The 27,483-nt window shown below is 37.5% G+C and overlaps 1 protein-coding gene and 2 long non-coding RNA genes across 3 annotated transcripts in view; 2 read left to right on the forward strand and 1 right to left on the reverse strand.

The window, feature by feature from the left end:
* Positions 1-26,355, forward strand: part of LOC122240305 — a 43,713-nt gene extending 17,358 nt beyond the window's left edge. The window contains exons 2-3 of the long non-coding RNA XR_006219812.1: positions 429-910; positions 24,497-26,355. This is a non-coding gene — a long non-coding RNA (uncharacterized LOC122240305). The remainder of the gene's footprint in view (positions 1-428; positions 911-24,496) is intronic.
* LOC107179431 overlaps positions 1-27,483 on the forward strand; it is a 201,326-nt gene that overhangs the window by 85,117 nt on the left and 88,726 nt on the right. The window lies entirely within an intron of this gene.
* On the reverse strand, positions 4,073-5,078 carry LOC102969300 (protein LSM12 homolog). The gene is given in 2 exon segments (XM_042991858.1): positions 4,073-4,871; positions 4,874-5,078. Coding segments are annotated over 2 exon segments (561 nt in total). The 5' UTR covers positions 5,070-5,078; the 3' UTR covers positions 4,073-4,506.

Raw genomic sequence — 27,483 nt, forward strand, 5'->3', positions numbered from 1 at the left:
TATGTTAAGTTATTCTTTTGCATTTTTTTCTTAATGAAATTATAACTTGTGGCTTATTAGTTTTTGTTCTCTCTATATAAGTTTTTGTCTTGTTATAACAAAATGTAGTCTCAGAATTACATAGTCTTTAAAAGAAGATGACTCAAATGTGCATTTATGGGTTAACTGCATTAGCTATCAAAAATAGAGACTGAAGTCTGGATAGCTGAATGAAAGTAATAAAAAAATTGCTTAGGCCAGATTTGTTATTAGAAATTATAATTGCTAAACGCTGCTCTTTACTATAGCTTAATCATAGAGAAGCTTAAAAGCCCTAAATAGGAAGTCATTTGCATTGCTCATTCCCACCTGATTGTTTTATATATTCATTACCATGCCCTTTGGAAAAGTCAATAACTAAATTCTAATTCTTTCTCCTTTCTTCTGAGGCAATTTTAGTTGCTGTGGTTCTGATGGAAGAGACTAATCAAAAGTGGGAGAAGAATTAGAATTGGGGCCATGGGGGATTTGGAACATCAACATAACATTTAATAAAATGTGAAGTTGAATTAATGCTGGTTTTGACCTTGAAAATGGAGTATGAAGAATAAAGGATAAGTATCTCACAATTCTTATAATTTGTATTAGGAATTAATAAAACTTTGTGTTTTTTTTTCCAAAATACTAAGTTACACAATGAAAATCAATAGGAATTTAAAATGAGAATGTAGGAACCAGAGTAAAACCATGCTAAATTTTTAAAAGAATACAGATGGGTTAGCGTCTAAATAATTAATTTTTGTGTCTTCTTGCTAGATTTGGATGGCAAATTGCATTTCTGCAATTGTGTTATGGCTACCATTGTGATTAAGAAATGGAAAATGAATTTCTGAGATCCAACAAAGTCTGGTCTCATCAACATCAGAGCCATGTAAGGAGAGGAAAAACAAAACAGAATTAAGAGGGTGGCAGAAGAGAAAGACCAGCAAGAATGGGAAAATACTCATATGTGGGGCAGCTGAATCTTGCAAATAAATTAGCCTTAGGAAAATTGCAGCCTGAGACATCTGTCATTTGTGAATGGGCAATGGTTTAGTTGGCTTCATACCTGAGCTAGGAGTTCTTGAATTCCTTCATTTGTTAGGGGCAAAGAAAAATGAACATTCTATTTTGTGAAATGTTTTGCGAATTAAAAGAAATAAATGTTTTATTGAAGTATAACATACATACAGGAAAGTGCACAAATCATAATGCATAGCTCAATCAATTTCCACAAAGTGAAAAGCCAGTTCCACCTAGAATGAGAAATACACTATTACCAGAAACCCATAGGCTCCCCTGGTCTCTATTGTCCCAAATATAACTACCACCCTAACTTTTAAGTCATAGAACAGTTTTGCCTGCTTTTGAAATTTATATTAATATAGTTATAAAGGATGTATTTTTCCTGTCTTTGTTGATTGAATGTTACATTCGTGAGATTTATCCCTGTTGTTGCCTATAGCGATGCCCTGTTCATTTGCAGATCTCTGTATCTCTGTAGTATTCTTTTGTATGAAAAGTCCACAGTTTTGGGCTACTGTTAACAGTATTGCTATGAGGATTTTTATAAGTGTTCTTATAGGGAACAGAGGTGCACATTTCTTTTTGTATATAACTAGGAGTGGAACTCTTGGATCATATGGTAATTGTTTTTAGTGGAAATGGCTCAGTAGTTTTTCTTTTTTTTTAAGATTAAAAAAATTTTTTTAATGTTTATTTTTGAGAGAGAGAGAGAGAGAACAGGGGAGGAGCAGAGAGACAGAGGGAGACACAGAATCTGAAGCAGGCTACAGGCTCTGAGCTGTCAGCACAGCTGACACGGGCTCTGAGCCCAATGCAGGGTTCAAACCCATGAACTGTGAGATCATGACCTGAGCTGAAGTTGGATACTCAACCAACTGAGCCACTGAGGTGCCCCTAAAATTTTGTTTGTAAGTAATCTGTACATCCAGCATGGAGCTTGAACTCACAACTCCAAGATTGAGTGGCATGCTCCATTAACTGAGCCGGCCTGGAACCTCTGCTTGATAGTTTTTCTCAAGTGGTTTATGAAAGTTCTGTTTCATTTGCTTTTCATCCTTTCCAAATCTTGGTGTTATCAGTCATTTTTATTTTTAGCCATAATGGCAGATAGTAGTAGTATCTCATGGTGATATTAATTTGTGTTTCAACTAAAGGAGTTGAGTACTTCTAGATATGTTTATTGACTCCTTGGATATCATATCCTCTTTGCAAAGTGCCTGCTCATGTTTCTTGCCCGGTTTTTCTTTTTGATTGCCTATCTTTATCTTACAGATTTTAGAAGTTCTCTTGATTCTGGATCTTTTGTCAATAAGATGTATTGCAAACACCTTCCACTGTGGGGCTTTACTTTTTCACTTCTTAATCATGTCTTTGATGAATAGACGTTGTTAATTTTCATATGGAACAGTTTATCAATTTGGTTACATTTATGGTTAGTGCTTTTTATATTCTGTTGAAATCTTTGCTTATCGAAATATCATAGAAATACTCTTATATGATTTCTTCTGGAAACTAATGTTTTATATTTCACATTTAGATCTATAATACATCTGAAACTGATATTGCCATATGGTGTATGGTTGAGGTTCAGGATTCAAATTTTTTACATGTTTTTTTTTTTTTTTTTTTAATTTTTCAATACAGTTGACCCGGTAACATTGACTAAAAACCATCTTTTCCTAATTCATTGTGTTACCTTTGTCATAAATCAATTGGATTCTTTGAATATTTGAATCAGACGGTGGAGTTCCTCAAAAAATATGCAGCTGGGATTTTGATAGGGTTTACCTTGAATCTGTAGATCAGTTTTGGAGGATTTGTTATTTTTGTAACATTGAATCTTCCAATCTGTGAGTATGGTATATATCTCCCAATAATATTTTGTAATTTTAGAATATAATTGTTAAACATCACTCAGTAGATTTATTTCTAAGCAATTGATGCTTTTTTTTTTTTTTGAATTATTTAATTTTGATCCATTTAATTAATTAAAAAAAAAAAAAAAGGAAGGGGAAAGAGATCATGGCCAAAAAGATAGTAGTTACCCCCCACCCCACCCCCAAAGCTCTAGCCAGTCACATGAGCATCACCCACTTCCCACTCGGTGCCTGACATTCAGCTGGTGGCACACTCTGCCCCCCCGGGCTGCCCTGAAGGCATGGGGGCAACAGGTGCCAGTTTTAGCACTCAGCAGGTTAGTCAAACCAGACAAACTGGTGGGCTAAAGTCCAGAAATTCTCTCCAGGTTTTCTGCCCATTGGCTGAGCACATACAAACTATCATAAGCTTGTAAAATTTCAGGGGGGTGGGGAAGGGCATAAAAGCAGGAGGTTGGTGGGAGCAGAGAAACTACAGGTCACCCAAGCTTTCTCCTGGGCTACTGGCTCTGGATACAGACTCCGAGAGACTGGGAGAGGTGGGCTCCAGGTTTCTTAGGAAGAAAATCATCCTTCGAGGAGGAGCTGAGACGTGCCATGCAAAACAGTTCTTCCTGCAGAGGGCACAGGAGACAGGGCAGCTGACTCTCCCATCTAGGAGACAGGAGTGTGGTGAGGAAGTTCTTCTAGTACCATGAAGTAAGACAAAAGGCAGAGGGAGAATCCTGAGGTTTTGGCCAAATGTGAGACTGGTACACACACACAGTTAAAGACTAAAAAGCCATCAGGAACCCTCACAGCCGAATCCCACCTGCAAACACCGGCTCTAGAAAGTGCTGCAGAAGATTCTTGCTGTGAACCAAGTCAAGTTAGTTGCCTGGCTATAGGTGGTGGGGAGGGGAATACATTTTTATTTTTGAAGGGAGGAGGTGGGAAGAGCGGCCATGATCTAGTAAAAAGAGACCTGCAAGAAGCAGAAAATATTTAGAGAACATTTTAATATATATTTTCATATATATATTTAAAGTTAAGAAAAATAAAACTAATTCAAGCCATGCCCTGTGCAAAAAAAAGAAAAAAAAAAGAAAAAGAAAACCAAAGACAAATTTAAAGTGAGACCTCTGTCTGCTGCTCTAGTCTCGACTTCAGTGTCACAGTCAACTTGTTACTTTTATTTTGGAAGAGATGTAAAAGTTTCTTTCAATCACTCAGAAGGCAAGTGAAGCCACTTATAAAAACAGAATGGCAGGGACAGACTAGGAAAGTCAAAGGTGAAAGGGCAGAGCAGGAAAGGAATTTTCAAAAATAAAATTAACAAGGTGACTGTTCCAGAAGGGGACTGTGAAAAGGACATGGTGGACCGAAGTCTGTTAGTCAAGTAATGATTCAACTTTTAAATTATTCTCTTGTTCTTTTTTGTTGGGTGTTTTGTTTGTTCAAGTCTAAGATTTGGAAATGCTGACCCTTTGTTAACAAGAGCCAACAGGAAATATAGGATCCCTTCCCTCCCCCGGCCTGCCTCCGCCGAAGCCACCACCATCGCCTCGCTGGCTGGATGCTGGAAGAGTCCTCCGTGTGTGTGGACTCAGGATGACAGGGCAGCCTCCTTCTGTGGTTGCTGGGCTTGTGAACGCTGCAGTATCTTTTGGCTTTCCACGTCTCTAAAATGTTTTTCAACTATTTTGCGTCCATGGCTCAGTGCACTCCCCTCTTTGCCTTTACAGTTTTCCACTTGATATGGGGGTGTAATAACAACTTCTTCCATGACTACGATGTTTTTTTCTTGCCATTTACAGTCTTTAATGGTCTTGTGTATGGTCTGGAAGAGCTGCTGGCCCTCTAGGGAAACACCAGCGCTGATTGCATAGGCCTGGCTCAGCTTCTCCTCCTCTGTCCGTGCTTTGCTGGCAAGCTTACTAACATTGAGTGAAGCTAGGGGAGGAGGGGTTCCACTTCTGAAACATACTGTAAGTTTATGAGCAAGATGTCTGCATGGTTGGGCTTTCCACTGGAAGAGGGACATTTTAAAGCCAGCATTTTGGACTGGTAGTCGAAGGCTACCACCTCGCCCTGCAGCCGCTGCTCCTGGCACGTCCGGCACGACACCTGGCTCCCAACGCTGAAGTACTCGCCCGGAGGAGCCGCCATCTTGGGAGAGCAGCCACGGCCCAATTGATGCTTTTTAAATGCTATTTTTAAAATTTGATTTTCTGTTTGTTTGATGCCAGTGTCTACAATTGCAACTGATTTTTGTATATTGGCTTTGTATCAAGAGACTTTTTAAAATTCTAGTAGTTTGTAAGATTTTGAATTTTGCACATACATAATCATGTTATCTGCCAGTAATGAAAGATTTACAGTTTTATTTCTTCCCTTCAAATACTCATTCCTTTTATTTTATACCTATTATTGTTTTCTTGCCTTTTTTTGCACTGACCAGGTCCAAGCACCCCAGTGTAATGTTGAATAGAAGTGGTTATAACAGGTTTCTTATCTCCTCTATCTCAGGGAGAAAGCTTTTGAAATTTTGTTAAATATGTTTTCTGTAAGTCTAGAAAGGTCTTATGTAGAAATATTAACTTGATTATGTAAGAATTTTATTTTCTATTTTTTAATTGAGGTATAATTGACATATAACATTATATTAGTTTCACATATACAACATAATGATTTGATATTTGTGTACATATTTCATGATCACCACAATTAGTCTAGTTAATATCCATTACCTTAAATAGTTACAAAATATTTTTTCCTTTCTTGTGATGAGAATGTTTGAAGTTTTACTCTCTAAGCAACTTTCAAATATGCGATACAGTATTGTTAACTGTAGTCACCATACTGTACATTACATCCCCATGACTTATTTTATAACTGGAAATTTGTATTGTTTGCCCCTCTCACTTATCCCCCTTCCTTCCCCCCCCCTCACCTCTCACCTCTTCCTCTGGCAATCACCAGTGTGTTCTCTGTATTTAGGAGCTTGGGTTTTGTTTGCTTATTTGTTTTGTTTTTAAGATTTCACATGTAAGTGAGATTATACACAGTACCTGTCTTTCTCTGGTTTATTTCACTTACCATAATATCCTCATGGTCTATTTATGTTGTAAATGGCAAGATTTTATTCCTTTTTTATAGCTGAATAATATTCTATCACGTGTGTGTGTGTGTGTGTGTGTGTGTGTGTGTGTGTATTTATCCACTCATCTATTAATGGTTACTTAGGTTGTTTCCATATTTTGGCTATTATAAATAGTGCTGCAATGAACATAGGTATGCACATATCATGTTGAGGTTTTTTTGTTTTCTTCAGATGAATTCCCAGAAATGGAATTGCTGTATTGTATGGTAGTTCTATTTTTAATTTTTTGAGAGCCCTCTCTATTGTTTTCTATAATAGCTGCACCAATGTATATTTCCATCGTCAGTGCACAGGAGTTCCTTTTTCTCCATATACTGACCAGCACTTGTTATTTGTCTTTTTTTTTTTTTTTTATAATAGCCATTTTAAGAGAGGTGAGATGAGATGTCTCACTGTGGTCCTGATTTGCATTTCCCTGTTGATTAGATCAGCAATATTGAGCATGTCTTCTTTGGAAAAACTATTCAGATCTTCTTTCTGACCATTGTTTAGTAAGATTTTAAGTGATTTGAAGTTTTTGTGATATCTTCTTTCTCTCTCTCTTTTTTCAATTTGAGTGTGGTTGACTCACAATGTTACATTGGTTTCAGGTGCACAACTTGGTGATTTGACAAGTTTATGCATTGTGCTATGTTCCCCACAGGTATAGCTATCATCTCTCCTATTACATTGCTATTACCAAATCTTGACCATATTCCTTATGCTTTTCTTTTCATTCCCATGACTTATTCCATAACTGAAGGCCTGTCTCTCCCTCTCCCCTTCACCTGTTTTGCCCACTCACCTCTCCTCCCCTGGCAACCATCAGTTCGTTCTCAGGATTTGTAGTTCTGATTCTGCTTTTTGTTGTATTCATTTTTTTTGATTCCATTTATGAATGGAATCATATGGTATTTGCCTTTCTCAGTCTGACTTATTTCACTTAGTATAATACCATCCAGATCAATCCATGTTGTGTCAACTGGCATGTTCTCATCTGTTTTTATGGCTGTGTAATATTCGCATGTGTTTATGTACCACATTTTCCCTGTCCATTAATCTGTTGATGGTCACTTAGGTTGCTTTCCTGTGTGGCCATTGTAAATAATACTGCAATAAATATATATCTTTTTGAGTTAGTGTTTTTGTTTCTTTCTGAGTGAATACCCAATGGTGGAATTATTAGGTCATATGGTATTTTTATTTTTAATGTTTTGAGGACCTTTTATATGGTTTTCCACAGTGGCTATACCAATCTACATTCCCAGCTATGGTGTATGGAGGTTCCTTTTTCTCTACATCCTTGCCAACACTTGTTATTTCTTGTCATTTTGATATTAGCCATTCTAACTGGTGTCAGGCGATACCTCATTATGGTTTTAATGTGCATTTCCCTGTTGTTTAGTGATGTGGGGCATCTTTTCATGTGTCCATTGGCTATCTGTACATCTTCTTTGGAAAAATGTCTATTCAGGTCCTCTGCCCATTTTTAATTGTATTATTTGTTTTTTGGGTGTTGGGTTGTATCAGTTCTTTATATATTTTGGATATTAACCTTTTATCAGACATACCATTTGCAAATATCTTCCTCTATTCATTCAGTAGGTTGGTTTTTTTTTGTCATTGTTGTTGATGGTATCCTTTGCTATGCAAAAGCTTTTTATTTTGATGTAGTGTTTAGTTATTTTTGCTTTTTTGTTTCCTTTGCCCCAGAAGACATATTTAGAAAAATATTGCTATGGCAGATATCAGAGAAATTATTGCCCATGTTCCTTTTTAGGATTTTATGGTTTCATGTTTCACATTGAAGTCTTTTTTTTAAAATGTGAAATTTATTGTCAAATTGGTTTCCATACAACACCCAGTGCTCACCCCAACAGGTGCCCTCCTCAGTGCCCATCACCCACTTTCCCCTCCTTCCCACCCCTACCAACCCTCAGTTTATTCTCAGTTTTTAAGAGTCTCTTATGGTTTGCCTCTCTCCCTTGCTAACTTTTTTTTTCCCCTTCCCCTCCCCCATGGTCTTCTGTTAAGTTTCTCAGGATCCACATAAGGGTGAAAACATATGGCATCTTTCTCTGTATGACTTATTTCACTTAGCATAACACACTCCAGTTCCATCCATGTTGCTACAAAGGCCATATTTCATTCTTTCTCATTGCCAAGTAGTATTCCATTGTATATATAAACCACAGCTTCTTTATCCATGCATCAGTTGATGGACATTTAGGCTCTTTCCATAATATGGTTATTGTTGAAAGTGCCGCTATAAACATTGGTGCACAAATGCCCCTATGCATCAGCACTCCTGTATCCCTTGGGTATTCATGTTTTCTGCCCATTTCTTCATTGGATTATTTGTTTTTCAGGTGTGGAGTTTGGTGAGTTCTTTGTAGATTTTGGATACTAGCCTTTTGCCTGATATGTCATTTGTAAATATCTTTTCCCATTCTGTCAGTTGCCTTTTAGTTTTGTTGATTGTTTCCTTTGTAGTGCAGAAGCTTTTTATCTTAATGAGGTCCCAATATTTCATTTTTGCTTTTAATTCCCTTGCCTTTGGAGATGTGTCAAGTAAGAAATTGCTGCGGCTGAGGTCAGAGAGGTTTTTTCCTGCTTTCTTCTGTACGGTTTTGATGGTTTCGTGTCTCACATTCAGGTCCTTTATCCATTTTGAGTTTATTTTTGTGAATCGTGTAAGAAAGTGGTCTAGTTTCATTCTTCTGCATGTTGTTGTCCAGTTCTACCAGCACCATTTGTTAGAGACTGTCTTTTTTCCATTGGATATTCCTTTCTGCTTTGTCAAAGATTAGTTGGCCATACTTTTGTGGGTCCACTTCCGGAGTCTCTATTTTATTCCATTGATCTATATGTCTGTTTTTGTGCCAAATCCATGCTATCTTGATGATTACAGCTTTGTAGTAGAGGCTAAAGTCTGGGATTGTGATGCCTCCCGCTTTGGTGTTCTTCTTCAATATTACTTTGGCTATTCAGCGTCTTTTGTGGTTCCATATGAATTTTAGGATTGCTTGTTCTAGCTTCGAGAAGAATGCTGGTGCAATTTTGATTGGGATTGCATTGAATGTGTAGATTGCTTTGGGTAGTATTGACATTTTAACAATATTTATTCTTCCAATCCATGAGCACTGAATGTTTTTGCATTTCTTTGTATCTTCTTCAGTTTCCTTCATAAGCTTTCTATAGTTTTCAGCATACAGATCTTTTACATCTTTGGTTAGGTTTATTCCTAGGTATTTTATGATTCTTGGTGCAATTGTGAATGGAATCAGTTTCTTTATTTGTCTTTCTGTTGCTTCATTATTAGTGTATAAGAATGCAGCTGATTTCTGTACATTAATTTTGTATCCTGCAACTTTGCTGAATTCATGTATCAGTTCTAGCAGACTTCTGGTGGAGTCTATCGGGTTTTCCATGTATAGTATCATGTCATCTGCAAAAAGTGAAACCTTGACTTCATCTTTGCCAATTTCGATGCCTTTGATTTCCTTTTCTTGTCTGATTGCTGCTGCTAGAACTTCCAACACTATGTTAAACAACAGCGGTGAGAGTGGACCTCCCTGTTGTGTTCCTGATCTCAGGGGGGAAAGCACTCAGTTTTTCCCCATTGAGGATGACATTAGCTGTGGGCTTTCCGTAAATGGCTTTTATGATGTTTAAGTATGTTCCTTCTATCCCAACTTTCTTGAGTGTTTTTATTAAGAAAGGATGCTGAATTTTGTCAAATGCTTTTTCTGCATCGATTGACAGGATCATATGGTTCTTATCTTTTCTTTTATTAATGTGACGTATCACAATGATTGATTTTGCGAATGTTGAACCAGCCCTGCAGCCCAGGAATGAATCCCACTTGATCATATTGAATAATTCTTTTTATATGTTGTATTCGATTTGCTAGTGTCTTGTTGAGAATTTTTGTATCCATATTCATCAGGGATATTGGCCTGTAGTTCTCTTTTTTTACTGGGTCTCTGTCTGGTTTAGGAATCAAAGTAATGCTGGCTTCATAGAATGAGTCTGGAAGTTTTCCTTCCCTTTCTATTTTTTTGGAACCGCTTGAGAAGGTTAGGTGTTATCTCTGCTTTAATGGCATGGTAGAATTCCGCAGGGAAGACATTTGGTCCTGGACTCTTATTTGTTGGGAGATTTTTGATAACTGATTCAATTTCTTCACTGGTTATGGGTCTGTTCAAGTTTTCTATTTCTTCCGGTTCAAGTTTTGGAAGTGTGTGGGTGCTTAGGAATTTGTCCATTTCTTCCAGGTTGTCCAGTTTGTTGGCATATAATTTTTCATAGTAGTCCCCGATAATTGCTTGTATTTCTGAGTGATTGGTTGTGGTAATTCCATTTTTATTCATGATTTTATCTATTTGGGTCATCTCTCTTTTCTTTTTTGAGAAGCCTGGCTAGTGGTTTATCAGTTTTGTTTTTATTTTTTCAAAAAAACAACTCTTGGTTTCATTGATCTGCTCTACCGTTTTTTTTAGATTCTATATTGTTTATTTCTGCTCTGATCTTTATTATTTCTCTTCTTCTACTGGGTTTGAGGTGTCTTTGCTGTTCTGCTTCTATTTCCTTTAGGTGTGCAGTTGGATTTTGTAGTTGGGATTTTTCTTGTTTCTTGAGATAGGCCTGGATTGCAGTGTATTTTCCTCTCAGGACTGCCTTCACTGCATCCCAAAGCATTTGGAACGTTGTATTTTCATTTTCATTTGTTTCCATATGTTTTTTAAATTTTTTCTCTTAATTGCTTGGTTGACCCATTTATTCTTTAGTAGGGTGGTCTTTAACCTCCATGCTTTTGGAGGTTTTCCAGACTTTTTCTTGTGGTTGATTTCAAATTTCATAACATTGTGGTCTGAAAATGTGCATGGTATGATCTCAATTCTTTTATACTTATTAAGGGCTGTTTTGTGACCCAGTATGTGATCTATCTTAGAGAATGTTCCATGTGCACTAGAGAAGAAAGTATTTCTGTCACTTTGGGATGCAGAGTTCTAAATATATATGTCAAATCCATCTGATCCAATGTATCATTCAGGGCCCTTGTTTCTCTATTGATTCTGTGTCTAGATGATCTATCCATTTCTGTAAGTGGGGTATTAAAGTCTCCTGCAATTACCACATTCTTATCAATCAGGTTTCTTATGTTTGTGATTGTTTTCTGTATTTGGGGGCTCCTGTATTTGGCGCATAGACATTTGTAATTGTTAGCTCTTCCTGATGGATAGACCCAGTAATTATTATATAATGCCCTTCTTCATCTCTTGTTACAGCCTTTAATAAAATCTTGTTTATCTGATATAAGTGTGGCTACTCCAGCTTTCTTCTGACTTCTAGTAGCATGATAGATAGTGCTCCATCCCCTCACTTTCAATCTGAAGGTGTCCTCAGATCTAAAATGAGTCTCTTGTAGACAGCAAATAGATGGGTCTTATATTTTTTTAACCATTCTGATACCCTATGTCTTTTGGTTGGAGCATTTAGTCCATTTACTTTCAGTGTTATTGTAGAAAGATATGGGTTTAGAGTCATTGTGATGTCTGTAGTTTTCATGCTTGTAGTGATGTCTCTGGTACTTTGTGGTCCTTGTAACATTTCACTCACAGAATCCCCCTTAGGATCTCTTGTAGGGCTGGTTTAGTGGTAATGAATTCCTTCAGTTTTTGTTTGCTTGGGAAGACCTTTATTTCTTCTTCTATTCTGAATGACAGACTTGCTGGATAAAGGATTGTCGGCTGCATATTTTTTCTGTTCATCACATTGAAGATTCCCTGCCATTCCTTTCTGGCCTGCCAAGTTTCAATAGATAGGTCTGTCACTAGTCTTACCTGCCTCCCTTTATATGTTAGAGCAGGTTTATCCCTAGCTGCTTTCAGAATTTTCTCTTTATCCTTGTATTTTGCCAGTTTCACTATGATATGTCGTGCAGAAGATCGATTCAAGTTACGTCTGAAGGGAGTTCTCTGTGCCTCTTGGATTTCAATGCCTTTTTCCTTCCCCAGATCAGGAAAGTTCTCAGCTATGATTTGTTCAAGTACACCTTCAGCCTCTTTCTCTCTTCCTCTTCTGGAATTCCTATGATATAGATATTGTTCCGTTTGACTGCATCACTTAGTTCTCTAATTTTCCCCTCATACTCCTGGATTTTTTTATTTCTTTTTCTCAGCTTCCTCTTTTTTCATAATTTTATCTTCCAGTTCACCTATTCTCCCCTCTGCCTCTTTAATCTGAGCTGTGGTTGCCTCCATTTTATTTCGCACCTCATTTATAGCATTTTTTAGCTCCTCATTACTATTTCTTAGTCCCTTGATCTCTGTAGCAATAGATTCGCCTCTGTCCTCTATACTTTTTTCAAGCCCAGTGATTAATTTTATGACTATTATTCTAAATTCTTGTTCCATTATATTGCTTAAATAGTTTTTGATCAATTCGTTAGCTGTCGCTACTTCCTGGAGTTTCTTTTGAGGGGAATTCTTCCATTTCGTCATTTTGGATAGTCCCTGGAGTGGCGCAGAACTGCGGGGCATGTCCACTGTGCTTTCTGGAGTAACTTGTGTTGGTTGGTGGGCTGCAGTCAGACCTGATGTCTGTCCCCAGCCCACCGCTGGGGCCATAGTCAGACTGGTGTGTACCTTATCTTCCCCTCTTCCAGTGGCAGGACTCACTGTGGAGTGGTGTGGCCCCTGTCTGGGGTACTTGCACACTGCCAGGCTTGTGGTGCTGCTTTGATGGGATCTGGCCAAGGGTGTATTAGCTGGGGTGGATCCACAAGGTGCACGGGGCGGGGGGGCTGCGGGGGGGGCAGGCTTAGCTAGCTTTGCCCTCTTGGTCCCCTGCAGGAGGGGCCCTGCAGCACCGGGAGGGAGGCAGGCCCGTTGGAGGGATGGATCCACAGAAGCACAGCATTGGGCGTTTGCGCGGTGCAAGCATGTTCGGTGACAAGAACTGCTTCCCTTTGGAATTTTGGCTGGGCGATGGGAGAGGGAAATGGCACTTGCCAGCACCTTTGTTCCCCAGCCGAGCTGAGCTCTGTCTTCCAGGGCTCAACAACTCTCCCTCCCGGAGTCCTCTTGCCCTCCCTGCTATCCGAGAGCAGAGCTGTTGACTTTTAGCATTCTAGGTGTTAAGTCCACTGGCTGTCAGAACTCACGCAGTCTGACTTACCGCTTTTGCAAGTCAGACTTTGGGGCTCTGCCTTGCCCGGCGAGCTGCCCCTCCACTGCCCCAGCTCCCTCCCGTCAGTCCATGTACCACTCACTGCGTCTCTGACCTTCCTACCCTCTTCTGTGGACCTGTTGTCTACGCTTGGCTCCAGAGAGTCCATTCTGCTAGTCTTCCAGTGGTTTTCTGGGTTATTTAGGCAGATGTGGGTGGAATCTAAGTGATCAGCGGATGAGGTGAGCCCAGCATCCTCCTACATTGCCATCTTCTCACGTTCCCTCTCATTGAGGTCTTTAATCCACTTTGAATTCATTTTTGTGGATAGTGTTAGAAAGTGGTCTAGTTTATTCTTTTACACGTAGCTGTCCAATTTTTCTAGCACCAGTAGTTGAAAAGACTATATTTTTCTCATTGTACATTCTTGCCTTTGTCATAAATTGATTGATTGTATAAATGTGGCTTTGTTTCTGGGGTCTCTGTTCTGTTGATCTTTACGTCTATTTTTGTACCTGTATTATACTGTTCAGATTACTATAGGTCTGTGGTGTATATCGAAATATGAAATTTGATAACTCTAGCTTTGTTATTCTTTCTCAGGATTGCTTTGGCTATTTGGGGTCTTTTGTGACCCCATACTAATTTTAATATTATTTTGTTCTAGTTGTATGAAAAATGCTGTTGGTATTTTAATAGGGATTGCATTGAATCTGTAGATTGCTTTGAGTAATATGGACATTTTGACAATATTCTTTCAACCCGTGTGCATGGACTATCCATTTGTTTGTGTCGTCTTCAAATTCATTCATAGTATGTTACAGTTTTCAGAGTACAGATCTTTCACCTCTTTTGTTAAGTTTATTCCTAGGCATTTTGTTCTTTTTGGTGCAGTTGTAAATGGTGTTGTTTTTTAAATTTCTCTCTCTGAATTCATTGTTCATGTATAGAAATACTACTGATTTCTGGATATTAATTTTTTGTCATGCCACTTTACTGAATTAGTTACTACTTTTAGTAGTTTTTTGGTGGAATATTTATGATTTTATATATATAGTATCATGTCATCTGCAAATAGTGACAGTTTAACTTCTTCTTTACCAATATGGATGCCTCTTATTTCTTTTTGTTGTCTGATTACTGTGGCTAGGAGTTCTAATACAGTATTGAATAACAGTGGTGAGAGTAGACATTCTTGTCTTGTTCCTGATCTTAGAAAACTCTCAGTTTTTCAACATTGAAGATGATGTTAGCTGTGAGTCTTTAATATATGGCCTTTATTATGTTGAGGTATGTTCCTTCTAACCCCATTTTGCTGAGAGTTTTTGTCATGAATGCATATTGAATCTTGTCAAATGCTTTTTCTGCCTCTCTTGAGATGATTTTTCTTCCAATTTGTGAAAGAGATATATGACGTTGATTGATTTGTGAATACTGAACTATCCTTGCATCCTGGTAATCCCATCTGATTGCAGTGAATGATCTTTTTAATGTATTGTTATATGTGGTTTGCTAATTTGTTGAGGATTTTTGCATCTATATTCATCAGGGTTATTGGCCTGTAGTTTTCTTTTTTTGTGATGTCTGTCCGGTTTTGGTATTAGGGTAATACTGGTCTTGGAAAATGAATTTGGAAGTTTTCCTTCTTCTGTTTTTTGAAATAATTTGAGGAGCATAGATATTAACTCTTCTTTACATGTCTGGTAGAATCTACTTGTGAATCCATCTGGTCCTGGACTTTTATGTTTTCATAGTTTTTTGATAATCAATTCAATTTTGTTACTTATAATTAGTCTATTCAGATTTTCTATTTCTTCCTGGTTCAGTTTGGAAACTTTAGGTTTATAGAAATTTTCCCTTTCTTTTAGATTGTCCAGTTTGTTGGCATATAAATTTTCATAGTATTCTCTTATAATCCTTTGTATTTTTGTAGTGTCAATGGTTACTTCCTCTGTTGTTTCTGATTTTATTTATTTGGGTTCTCTCCCTCTCCCTCTCCCTCTCCCCTCTCCCTCTCCCTCTCCCTCTCCCTCTCCCTCTCCCTCTCCCTCTCCCTCTCCCTCTCCCTCTCCCTCTCCCTCTCCCTCTCCCTCTCCCTCTCCCTCTCCCTCTCCCTCTCCCTCTCCCTCTTCTTGAGTCTGGCCAAGGGATTGTGAATTTTGTTTATCTTTTCACAGAACCTTGAAAAGTTTCAAAGGAGACTCTTTGTTTCCTTTTTTTTCCCCCTCGTGTGTGTGTGTGTGTGTGTGTGTGTGTGTGTGTGTGTGTTCATCTCTGTGTTATTTCTGCTCTGTTACTTATTTCCTTTCTTCTGCTCACTTTGGGCTTTTTTCGTTCTTCTTTTTCTTGTTCCTTTAAGCGTAAGGTTAGATTGTTTATTTCTTCTTTCTTCAAGTAGGCCTGTATTGCCTCATAGAAGTGCTTTCACTATGTCCCAGAGATGTTGGATCATTGTATTTTCATTTTTACTTTCCTCCATGTATTTTTTGACTTCTCCTTTGGTTGCTTGATTAACCCAGTTGTTGTTTAGTCTCCATGTGTTTGTGTTTTTCTAGTTTTTTTTTCCTTGTGATTTATTTCAAGTTCCATATCCTTGTGGTTTGAAAAGATGCATGATGTGATTTCAGCCTTCTTAAATTTTGTGAGGCTTGTTATATGGTCTAATATGTGATCATTTCTGGAGAATATTCCTTGTGCACTTGAAAAGAATATGCATTCTGTTGTTTTTGGATAGAATGTTTTGAATGTATCTGTCATGTCTAATGTACTGAATGTATCTAATCCAATGTGTCATTCAAAGGCATTGCTTTCTTATTGATTTTTGCCTGGATGATTTATTCATTGATGTAGTGAAGTTTTAACGTCTTCTACTATTATTGTATTACCATCGATTTTCTCTGTTTATGTCTGTTGACATTTGCTTTATTTTTTTTTTATTTGAGAGAAAGGGTGCAAATGAGTGAGTGGCAGAGGGAGAATCCCAGGAGGGCCAGAGAGAGGGAGAGAGAGAGAGGGAGAGGGAGAGAAAGAGAGAGAGAGAGAGAGAGAGAGAGAGAGAATAGTGGGGCTCACCCAGGGCTTGTGTTTTACCTGAAGTGGTTTCAAGCTCACCTGGAGCAGGGCTTGTGCTCTCCTAGTGGGGGGTATGAGCTCACCCGATGTGGGACTCGAACTCGTGAACAGTGAGGTCATGACTGGAGCCGAAGTCAGAGGCTTCATGACTGAGCCACCCAGTCGCCCAGTATTTGCTTTGTGTATTTTGGTGCTCCATTGTTGGGGTGTAGGTATTTACAATTGTTACATTCTCTTATTGGATTTGTACTTTTATCATATGTAATGCCCTTCTTTGTCTCTTGTTACAGTCTTGGTTTCATAGTGTGTTTTGTCTGATATAAGTATTGTTACCCTGACTTTGTTTGTTTGTTTGTTTCCATTTGTATGGTAAATGTTTTTTCATTCTTTCACTTTCAGTCTGTATGCATCTTTAGGTCTGAGGTGAGTCTCTCTTAGCAGCATATAGATAGGTCTTTTTTTTTTTATCCATTCTGCCACACTGTATCTTTATTTTTGAATTAATTTATTTTGAGAGAGAGTATGTGCAGAAGAGTTAGAGAGGGAGAGAGAGAATCCCAAGCACGCCCCACACTGTCAGTGCAGAGCCCGATGTAGGGCTCAAACTCACAAACTGTGAGATTGTGACCTGAACTGAAATCAAGAGTCAGATGCTTAACCAACTGAGCCACCCAGGTGCCCCTCCATTTGCATTTAAAGTAATTATTGATAGGTATGTACTTATTGCCATTTAAAAAAAATTTGTTTTCTGGTTGTTTTTGTAGTTCTGTATTATTCCTTCCTTTTTCTCTTTCTTTCTTTGTTATTGATGAGTATAATGTTCTGTTTGGCTTTGTTTCTCTTTTTTTTAAATTATTTTTATTTTAGAGAAATAGAGACCACGAGTCGGGGAGAGGGACAGAGGAAGAGAGGGAGTCCCAAGCAGACTCCACACTGAGTGCAGAGCATGATGCAGGCTCAATCTCATGACCTTGGGATCATGACCTGAGCCAAAAATCAAGAGTTGGACACTTAACCTTCTGAGCCACTCAGGCACCCCTCTTTTTGTTTTTTTGTGTATCTATCATATGATTTGGGTTGTGGTTACCATGATGTTCACATATAACATCCTAAGTAAATAGCAGTCCATATTAATTTGATGGTTGTGTAAGTTCAAACACATTCTTAAAAAAAACAAAAACAGGAAAAGCAAAAGTTTTCTTTCTTTTTCCCGTTCTCTTTTTTTACTCTCTTCTCCACATTTTATGTGTAGGTTGTCATATTTTACATCTTTTTATTCATGTTTTCCCTATGTCTAATTATGGCCATTCCATTTCTTTTTTTCTTTTTGTTATTTTTATTTAATTTATTACTTTTAATTTTATATTTTTGTTAAAATTAATTTTTATTAATAGAAAATAAACACTTATTCCAGTTTCAGTTGTTATACTTCAAGTTGCTAATATAATAAAAAAAGAATTTAAAATAATCACTCAGTCATCCTGTTTTGACTAAGACAATGAAGCTGTGGCTTAAAAAAAAAACGTATTCAGCACCATTTGCTCATAGGCCTTTCAGAATTTGTTCTTAAAGTTTTGGAACTTTCCTGTCTGTAAAGTACAGGAAATACTGAGCTACAAGAGGAGGCTTCTTTAGGAAAACCAACGAGAAATTAAGCAATCGTCATAAAAGGAATCCACGTACATTCAGCATTATAACTTGGACTCTACAACGATCCCCTCCCTTCCAAGCTCAGGAGGGACATGCTTTAAGCACTGAGGTTTGAAAAGTCAGACTGTTATTTGCTGTTAGAATTAGCTAACAACAGTAAATCTCTGGCAAGGATGCTACAGGTCCTTAACATCCTGTGATTTTTAGGAAATTCTGTAAATAGTTTGGATTTAATTCAATTTATTCAGAAATTAAACCTGTTGAATAAGGTTCACTACTCTGCTAGAGTATCTGCTGGTTTAGTATCCTTATAAAATACATATAATACGTGCAGGTAAATCATAGTATTAAAATATACTTAGAATACTGCATATTCAAACCAAAACCTAGGTCAACAAAATGCCTATAATTAAAAGCAGCTGATGGAATGAAATCCAAAGTTATGACAAGGGAGACTCACCCTCCCTAAGCTGTGGTTCTTAGAAAACTTATGAAAGCATGTGCCCTTAAAGCCATTTGAGGACAGGTAAGGAGACATCCTCTCCTCATTCTTTACCATAGGATTCTAATTGAAGATGAGCCAGAAATTAGCATTTCTAAATGTTCCAGAAAAGGCCACAGAATTGGTAAAAAGACTTTTAAAATGCCTGTCTTTCTGAATCTGTGATTAGTAATGCTCATCAGAATTTTCTAATAGCACAAAGACAAAGGCAAGTCCATACATTCGCTCAGATGTTAGAAGAACGGGAGGTGGACTGTTAGGGCCATCCTTAGCCAGAGCTTCTGTGGGCTTTTTACTATATGCTGATCACAAGTGATCCAGGTGGACTTTTGTGAGAGAATAGTATTTGGTGGCCAGGACCTCTTTCGGGCATTTCTTTCTAAGTGGAATACGCAACAGGTAAGGGAGTAGGGGAGATAATCTAGGGAAGCTACTCTTTCCAGCTTAGGAGTTGATGAAGCCCATATATGCATTCAAGAAGCCCATGGGATCCTCTAGCTGTGGATAGTGGCTAATGTGGTCATCCAAAATCGACACTGTGGACTGTGGTAGAGTTTTCCTGTACAGCTCCAAAAACTCTGGATAGAGTCTTGGTAAAAGATGAGCAGTCCCTTGTAGGTGAAAAATTTGCCTGATGACTTCCAGGAGTGAAGAGCAGGGGAAAGCTGGAGGGTGGGGTGGGATATGCAGATAGGCCGCAAGCAAGGGCACAGCCAATAGACCCACGTGTACCCACCACTCCCTTATCCTGGGCTACAAGACTCCATGTTTGGGGGAAACAGTTACGCATGTGCTTCCTGAGGCCAGAGGTTCTTAATTTATTACTATTTTTTTTTGAAATTTACATCCAAGTTAGTTAGCATACAGTGCAACAATGATTTCAGGAATAGATTCCTTAATGCCCCTTACCCATTTAGTCCATCCCCCCTCCCACAACCCCTCCAGTAACCCTCTGTTTGTTATCCATATTTAAGAGTCTCTTATGTTTTGTCCCCATCCCTGTTTTTGTATTATTTTTGCTTCCCTTCCCTTAGGTTCATCTGTTTTGTATCTTAAAGTCCTTGTATGACTGAAGTCATATGATATTTGTCTTTTTCTGACTAATTTTGCTTAGCATAATACCTTTCAGTTCCATCCACGTAGTTGCAAATGGCAAGATTTCATTCTTTTTGATTGCTGAGTAATACTCCATTGTATGTATGTGTGTATGTATATATGTGTATGTATATATATGTGTATATATATATATATATATATATATATATATATATATACATACACACACCACATTTTCTTTATCCATTCATCCATCGATGGACATTTGGGCTCTTTCCATACTTGGGCTATTGTCAATAGTGCTGCTATAAACATTGGGGTACATGTGCCCCTTTGAAACAGCATTCCTGTATCCCTTGGATAAATACCTAGTATTGCAATTGCTGGGTCATAGGGTAATTCTATTTTAAATTTTTTGAGGAACCTCCATACTGTTTTCCAGAGTGGCTGCAAAAGTTTGCATTCCCACCCACAGTGCAAAAGAGATCCTCTTTCTCCGCATCCTTGCCAACATCTGTTGTTACCTGAGTTGTTAATGTTAGCCATTCTGACAGGTGTGAGGTGGTATCTCATTGTAGTTTTGATTTGTATTTCCCTGATGATGAGTGATGTGGAGCATTTTTTCACGTGTCAGTTGGCCATCTGGATGTCTTTGGAGAAGTGTCTATTCATGTCTCTTGCCCATTTCTTCACTGGATTATTTGTTTTTTGGGTGTTGAATTTGATAAGTTCCTTATAGATATTTGAATACTAACCCTTTATCTGATATGTTGTTTGCAAATATCTTCTCCCATTCTGTCTGTTGCCTTTTAGTTTTGCTGATTGTTTCCTTCACTGTGCAGAAGCTTTTTATTTTGATGAGGTCCCAATGGCTCATTTTTGCTTTGGTTTCCCTTGCCTCCAGAGACATGTTGAGTAAGAAGTTGCTGCTGCCAAGGTCAAAGAGGTTTTTGCCTGCTTTCTCCTCAAGGATTTTGATGGCTTCCTGTCTTACATTTATGTCTTTCATCCATTTGAGTTTATTTTTGTGTACGGTGTAAGAAAGTGGTCCAGGCTCATTTTTCGGCATGTTGCTGTCCAGTTTTCTCAGCACCACTTGCTGAAGAGACTGTCTTTATTTCATTGGATAGTCTTTCCTGGTTTGTCAAGGAAAAAATAATTGAAGAAAAAAGAAAAAAACAGAAGAGGAAAATAATAAAAAAAAAGAGAGAAAAGATAGAAAAGAAAAAAGGAAAAGAATATTAAAGGTAAGAAAGAAAAGAACAAAACCAAAAAGAAAAAATAAGAACAAGACAAAATTTTAAAAAGTAGAAACAAAACGAAACAACCCAGAACCCCAAAAGCACAAAACTGTGGTTTGTTTTCTGTGACCCAGCACCAACCACCGTGTGGCAGGTATGGGCTTGTGGACTCTGGGCTTGCTGAGGTCGTGAGCTCACTGTGAGCCAGACCCTGCTTCGGTGTAGGCTTTCAAGGTAGTGGGGGAGTTCCCACAGTTCCTTGGCCTTTTTAAACACCAGCTTCTTTTTCTGTGCCCCAATGTGACTAGGGCTGGTGTGGGCTTGTGGACCTGGGGCTCCCTGAAGTTACAGGCTACTGAAATTACTAGACTCACCTGTTATGGTGTCTGGACACTGCTCCCGTCTAGGCTTTTAAGGTAGGTGGGAATATAAACCATGTTGTTCTCTAGCCCCTCTGACCTGGAGAGCTGTCTTGCAGCTCCTCTACCACTTGGCAGAGTTCTAGGGTTGTCTCTTTTATATGTTAGTTGTTCTTTTAAACGTTGACTTTTTTCTATGCCTAAGCACAGAGGGATGGGTTCCTATCCCTCCCCACTGTGTTTGTAGTCTCAGGGGTGGGATTTTCTTTTGTTACTATGTTTCCATCTCTCTTGCTGTTTTCTTGTCATTTTCTCTATCTTTGGTTGCTCAGTAGCTACTCAGCCAGCTCTCAGTTCTTTAGGAGTTATTCTATTAATAGGTGTAATTTGGTGTGTTCTGTGGAGGAGGTGAATTCAGAATTTTCCTTTGTCACCATCTTGAACTCGAACTCTACTGATCCTTCCCTTTGATAACCAGAGAGCATTTGTCATTTCTATTCTCACATGAAATTAAAAAAAAAAAATGTTTCTAAGATTCTAGATAATATGTGCAAAATTATCTTCAGGGATGTTTATATTCTGTATGAGGTCTGAAATTCTGGCAGCTATCAGGTTAAGGGTGGTACCTGGGTTATATCATTTGGCTAGACTTTTACCCTAATGTCAGTGTTTGAGAAAGAATGGAGAGATTATATTATCTGGTTGTGCTTTTTTAGGAATGGATTAGGAATGGATTAGGAATGGATTAAATTAATATTTAATAAAGCATAAACATTATTTATTTTAATGTATTTAGATTAGATATTTAAAATAAATCTAATTTATTCTAATTGATAATGACATACACATTTAAAAGGTAACAATTAGAACATCTAAAACCTTCAACTGTTTTCAGTGTTTGCCTAGTCTAATTATGGTTCTTATTTTGCTTTGAGCAAAATCATATAACAGTTGCTCTTTTGAAAGGTTTTTAGTGGTGGAAGATCCCTAGGCCTGTGCAGATCTTTTCAAAGTGTGCCTGCTGGTTCAGTCAAAAGAGTGTGCATCTCTTGATTTCAGGGTTGTGAGTTCAAGTCCCACGTTGGGTGTAGAGATGATGTAAAAAAAAGTTGCTACAATTTGCAGCTGTTTCCTGTTATATATTGACAGACTGTTGGTGACATACTGATGACCGGTGGCCAGCTCTTTATAACTATGACTAACATTTGTATCTTCTCTTCCTTTTAGCCTGAGGCAGAAATTATTTTTTTGTGCAGTAAAGTCTATAATTTTCTTCTCTTAGCAGGAAGAGATTAGGAGCTTCATTCCCATATGTCTGCTCCTCTTTTTGTAATTAGAATTTCTTTTCCACTCACCTCCTCTGTCTCCCTCGCTCTGGTCTTGAAAAAGTACAATTTGTATATACAATATTTATTTTATTTTAGTATATATATGTCCACTGACTGAGTGACCTAAGATTACCTTTTAACCACTTTTCTCAAACTGTGATTGGGATCTACCTGCATGAAAACCAGGTGCTTGTTAAAAATGCAAATTTCATAGTTCTGTTTCAGGGCTATGAATTAGCAGTTCTGGAGATGGGGTTCAGGGACTTTGTATTTTAAAACCATCATGCCTGTTAATTCTTGTGCACAGTAAATGTAAACATTTTTATTAAGCATTTGTGCATGCTTCTAGTATATTCCAAATGTATTATATATTTTTCTAACTTAAAATTCTTTTTTTAAAAATTACACTTCAAAATATAATTTTTTGGAAGAAGTTCATGAAAAGCGTTACAGAAAATGTAGTTTAGCTGAGAGTCCAGCCCTGTGGGGTTGATAATGGTTTATCTTTATTCTGTGAATGTTATTTTATTAATCTCCTATCCATGGGATGTGTCTCATCTGTTTGGCTAAGGGTGGGGTAATAGGTGGTGTTAGTTTTGGTCCCTGTGTGACTTTCAGCCTAACTTTGCTTGCTCAGTCAATGACAGTGGAGCAGTGATGTATTTCTTTCCCTACTCTCTGTGAAGAAAACCCTTGTTGTTTGTACCAAAGACTTAATACAAAGTATGTCTACAGACTAAACTGAAAAGTATTAAAAATAAAAATTGGCAAGTAATTAAAAATTACATTCTTGTGAATGGCTTTCAAGATCCAGAGAATTTTGGAAATGCTTTCTCTTCTCCTTGGACTGCTTCAAGAAGAGGAAGGGAAGCAGCAGAGTGAGGGGCCGTAAAGGCTTTGCTTTTGCTCACTATATGATGGTAGGAATGTCTCACAGCCCACTAAGTCCAATTTCTTCATCTGCAAAATGGGAATAATAAAAGAATCCATGTATAGAGTTGTTGGAAGAATTAAGTAATGCATGTAAAGTGCTTGCCATAGTACGTGGCAGATAGTAAGTAGTAGTTTTTATTATTGTATGTAAGATTTGTCATGTATCTGAATCAGATTTAAGAAAATACCTGCCTCAAGTAGCTTATGTGCTAGTTATGAAGATAGTGCAGTGCAAGGAAATGATGGAGGACTCCAGGATGGGGGTGATGACTTTGCCTGTGTGTACAAAGGCTTTCAGTTATATCTTTCTGTGTTATTATTATGGCGGCTTTGATGCTAGTGACATTGCCCCCATTTTACTAGTCAAGGAAGCTGGGACTCAGAGATTTAGTGACATGTTTATTATCAGAAGCTAAAAGCAGCAGGGGCAGCACTCAGGCTGAGGATAGTTGACTTTAAGTGTAGTATTAGCATCCTATCTACGGCCTCATCCACTCCTCATAGCTAGATTGAGGTCCTTATACATTCTAAGGATCCCGTCTGATATGGAGGTGCCAGGATACGGTCTCACTCTGTCTGAAATTCCAGTTAATTCAGGCAACTTAGGGAAAAGGGCTCACATTTCCTGGGCTCCTGAGAAATCGCATTATAATGATTATTCATTACAACCCTCTGTGAAAGGGCTATCGTGTGAGATTGTCACAAGAATCAAGAATTCTCCTTTGTCTTTCTGATGAAACATTCTTAAGGGAGAAGTACATGTATTAATTACATACCTTTTATTTATTTATTTATTTATTTATTTTATTTTATTTTATTTTTTTTAATTACATACCTTTTAAACAGACAAAAATGACCAGTTGTTGGGAAGCAGTTTATACTGACTGGTCAAAACTAGAAACATGAAGAAGCTGTAAGAAGTGCCATTTAAAGGACTGGAAATAATTCCGAATTAAAATTCATGCTTCATTTTAGTGGTGAATCACTCCATAAATATCCAGTGCTTGAAATGGAGGAAGTGAGAGATAATAATTTTTTTTTTTTTTTTTTTGGCAACTTAAAAACTGCTGGTTGTCTACTGAGAAATGCTTTGGCTTAACTCTTCCCTTCTTTTTTTTTTTTTTTTTTTTTTTGGTGAAGCTAGGTGAATTGGATGGGTGATATGTGCCAGATCCTCCTTCACAACCGAGAAACTATTCAGCTATCAGCTGCCCTCTGGTGAAGAGAGCCACCTTACTGAGTTCTCGACCCCTAATGGGGGGAGTATCCAATGACAAGTTGGTACAAGGTATAAAGATCCAAGTACCTAATCCCAACTCAAAACAACTCTGAAGAACTATTCCAGCCTCAGAGGTCCCTGTGCATCAGCTGAAGTCTTTCCTGAGATGGTATCTTAGTCTCAGTTTCTCACTGCTAATCCTGCTTCATTTCCTTACCCACAGGTACCATGCCCCAATCAACTCCCTGAATGCTAATCTCTGACTTAGACCCTGTTTCCTATGGACTCCAACCTGCAACAGTGGGGACTTGAGAAGGCTTATTCTCATAGTTGTAGGGTGGTAATCACACGTAGTGTACATAGTGGGGTGGGTGTTAATACTATACACAGTAGTAATTCTGAGTTGTAGGATAGCAGAGAGACTCTAGAGACTTCAGAAGTTATTTAGACCAGTGGTTCCTGCACTTGAAGGAGATGTGTATCAGAATCTGTGGGAATTTTTTTTTTTTTTAATTTGACTTTCCAGATTTTCTGAGTCATAATCTTTAGCATTAAAAAATTTGTTCCATAGTAATTTTGATGAAACCAGTCTATAGATCAGCACTTAAAAATGACTGACCAAGATAAAATTATTTATAGATGATAAAAAAATTCTCAAATGCCAATGCCCTAATTTTTGCTGTATTTATTTTTAATGACTGAAGATCAAGGTTTTACAGAATGTGAGAACATGTAGAAAGTTTGGGTAAATGAGATAAATGAAAGAGCAAGCCTGTCCTTTACCCAGGGGTTAGTGATTACCACTCTGTAGAGGCAGACATGTCTGATAACCCATGGGACATTTCAGTGAATATTACCAGACTCTCTGTGACCACAATAGGGAAAAACCCCTGCTAGAGCTGCCCTGTCCCCCACCTCAGTTTGCCACAAGAATAGTTTTCCATCATTTGAGGCCATTGAGGCAAAGTATGGCCTATTGTGTCTGTAGTGGAGATTTCTGCACAGAGTGGTAAGTTTAGTTAAATGGTCTGGACGAGTATGTTCTGCAAGAAGCAGAGCTTCCTCTGCTTTGTATTCTTTATAATCTTTATAATTTATAATCTTCAGAGAAAAGAAAGGACGATTTCAGAGGGATCGTTTAAATAAAGCCTGAGAATGGTTAGCCTGGATTAGAGGCATGACTTTTACTGGGGCTATAGTCAAAGATGAATAAATGTTGTGGTATTTTTCCTATCTGTAAAAAAAAAAAAATTAAGTCTGGACAGTCTTAAATGGAAGGATATTACAGGAATGATGTGTGTGTGTGAGAGAGACACAGCATGAATGGTCTTTCTCCCACCCTATGCCTTGGAAAGTTCACAGTCAGATTCCTCTGGGACTCTAATTGGAAGGGCAGAGATGTTTTTCTTAATGAAATTCAATCTTTTTGCTCCAGAGATGAGCTCAGAACAAAAATAAGATTATATTGTCTTATAGAACAACTCAATATAGGTCACAGTGGGATAAGTTTCATATACTTAATTGAATCTTTTTACGAATGGCATTTCTTAATGAATTTTTTATAGAAGATACAGTGTTTTCATTTACTAGCAACAAAAGGGAGAATTGCTTTATAAACATTTTAATAGAGAATTTATATATTGAAAGTAGTGCTGCCTATTCAAGTGACTGTTCTGTGGATGTTCTCAAAAAGCAGATGGTCTATCAGTATGTGGCCTCAAGACATTATCCTTAAAGGGCTCCGATGTTAAGAATTATGTGAACGGGCATGTGTGCTGATGTATACATATACGTATACGTATACGTATACGTATATGTATATACATATGCAAAACAGACATGCACACATATATACATGCATAATATTTATAATATATAACAAATATACATTATATATACTACTTATTTATCTTCTAAGGAAGGAAAATCGTTTGGGGAGGAATGTATTAGGGAAATTTTTGAAGGCAAATACTTATTCATTTTGATTTAAGCTCAGTGATCAGGAGTTAATTCCTAAAGTAGTAGGAAGAGTGATAAGGCAATAATTCTGATATTGATGTCATTTCTATCATCTAGATGTGTGATCATCAACAAATCTCTTCTCCTTGAGTACTGGAATTTCATCTCTAAAATGTTGGGATAGGTGACCTTCAGGGACACCTTCAGTTGTAAAATAGCAGCTCATAGTATGTGAGTTTTAGGAGTTACTACTAGCAAAGCTATTTTGTTGGTTTTGCTACATGTAGATGAAAAACCATGGATCCATGTTCTTAACCACTACTACAGGTAATAATATCCATGGAATTACTCTGAAAATTAAAATGAGATAATATATTTAAAGTAATGAGCATAGTGTCTACCTATAGCATAGAAAATGTACAATAAATAATATTTTTTATTGTCTTATAAATTGTACTACTTCGACAAGATATTCCCCTCACCTCCAAATCTGTATATTATTTAGGCTTATTAACCATAGTGACAATGAACCTATGTGTTTTCTAGGCTTAAATTAAGATTCCTAAGTGGACGTTTCAATTTTTTTGGTAGTTATGACTGATATAAATTACGGCTAAGGTCTCCCATTTTTCAAGGCCATATCTGAAATTTGGTGGAACTTCTCTGATCAGGGATAAAATATATTAGCACTTATGTATACACATAAAATGTTTTTATTCAAAATTTTTTCATTATAAAGCTAACATAAAATAAAACTTAAGCTATAGGGAAAAATTCAATGCTAAAAACATAATTACTATTAACATTTTATTATGGTTCTTAAATTATTTATTCCATATTTAATTTTTCTAAACCTAGAATAAACAATATTATAGGAATAATGTGAAATTCTGTTTTTATCACTTATTGTTATATTATGAGCATGTCTCATGTAATTTGGTATTTTTAC

The sequence above is a fragment of the Panthera tigris genome, chromosome B4 (assembly GCF_018350195.1).
Source record: "Panthera tigris isolate Pti1 chromosome B4, P.tigris_Pti1_mat1.1, whole genome shotgun sequence".
NCBI lineage: Eukaryota > Metazoa > Chordata > Mammalia > Carnivora > Felidae > Panthera > Panthera tigris.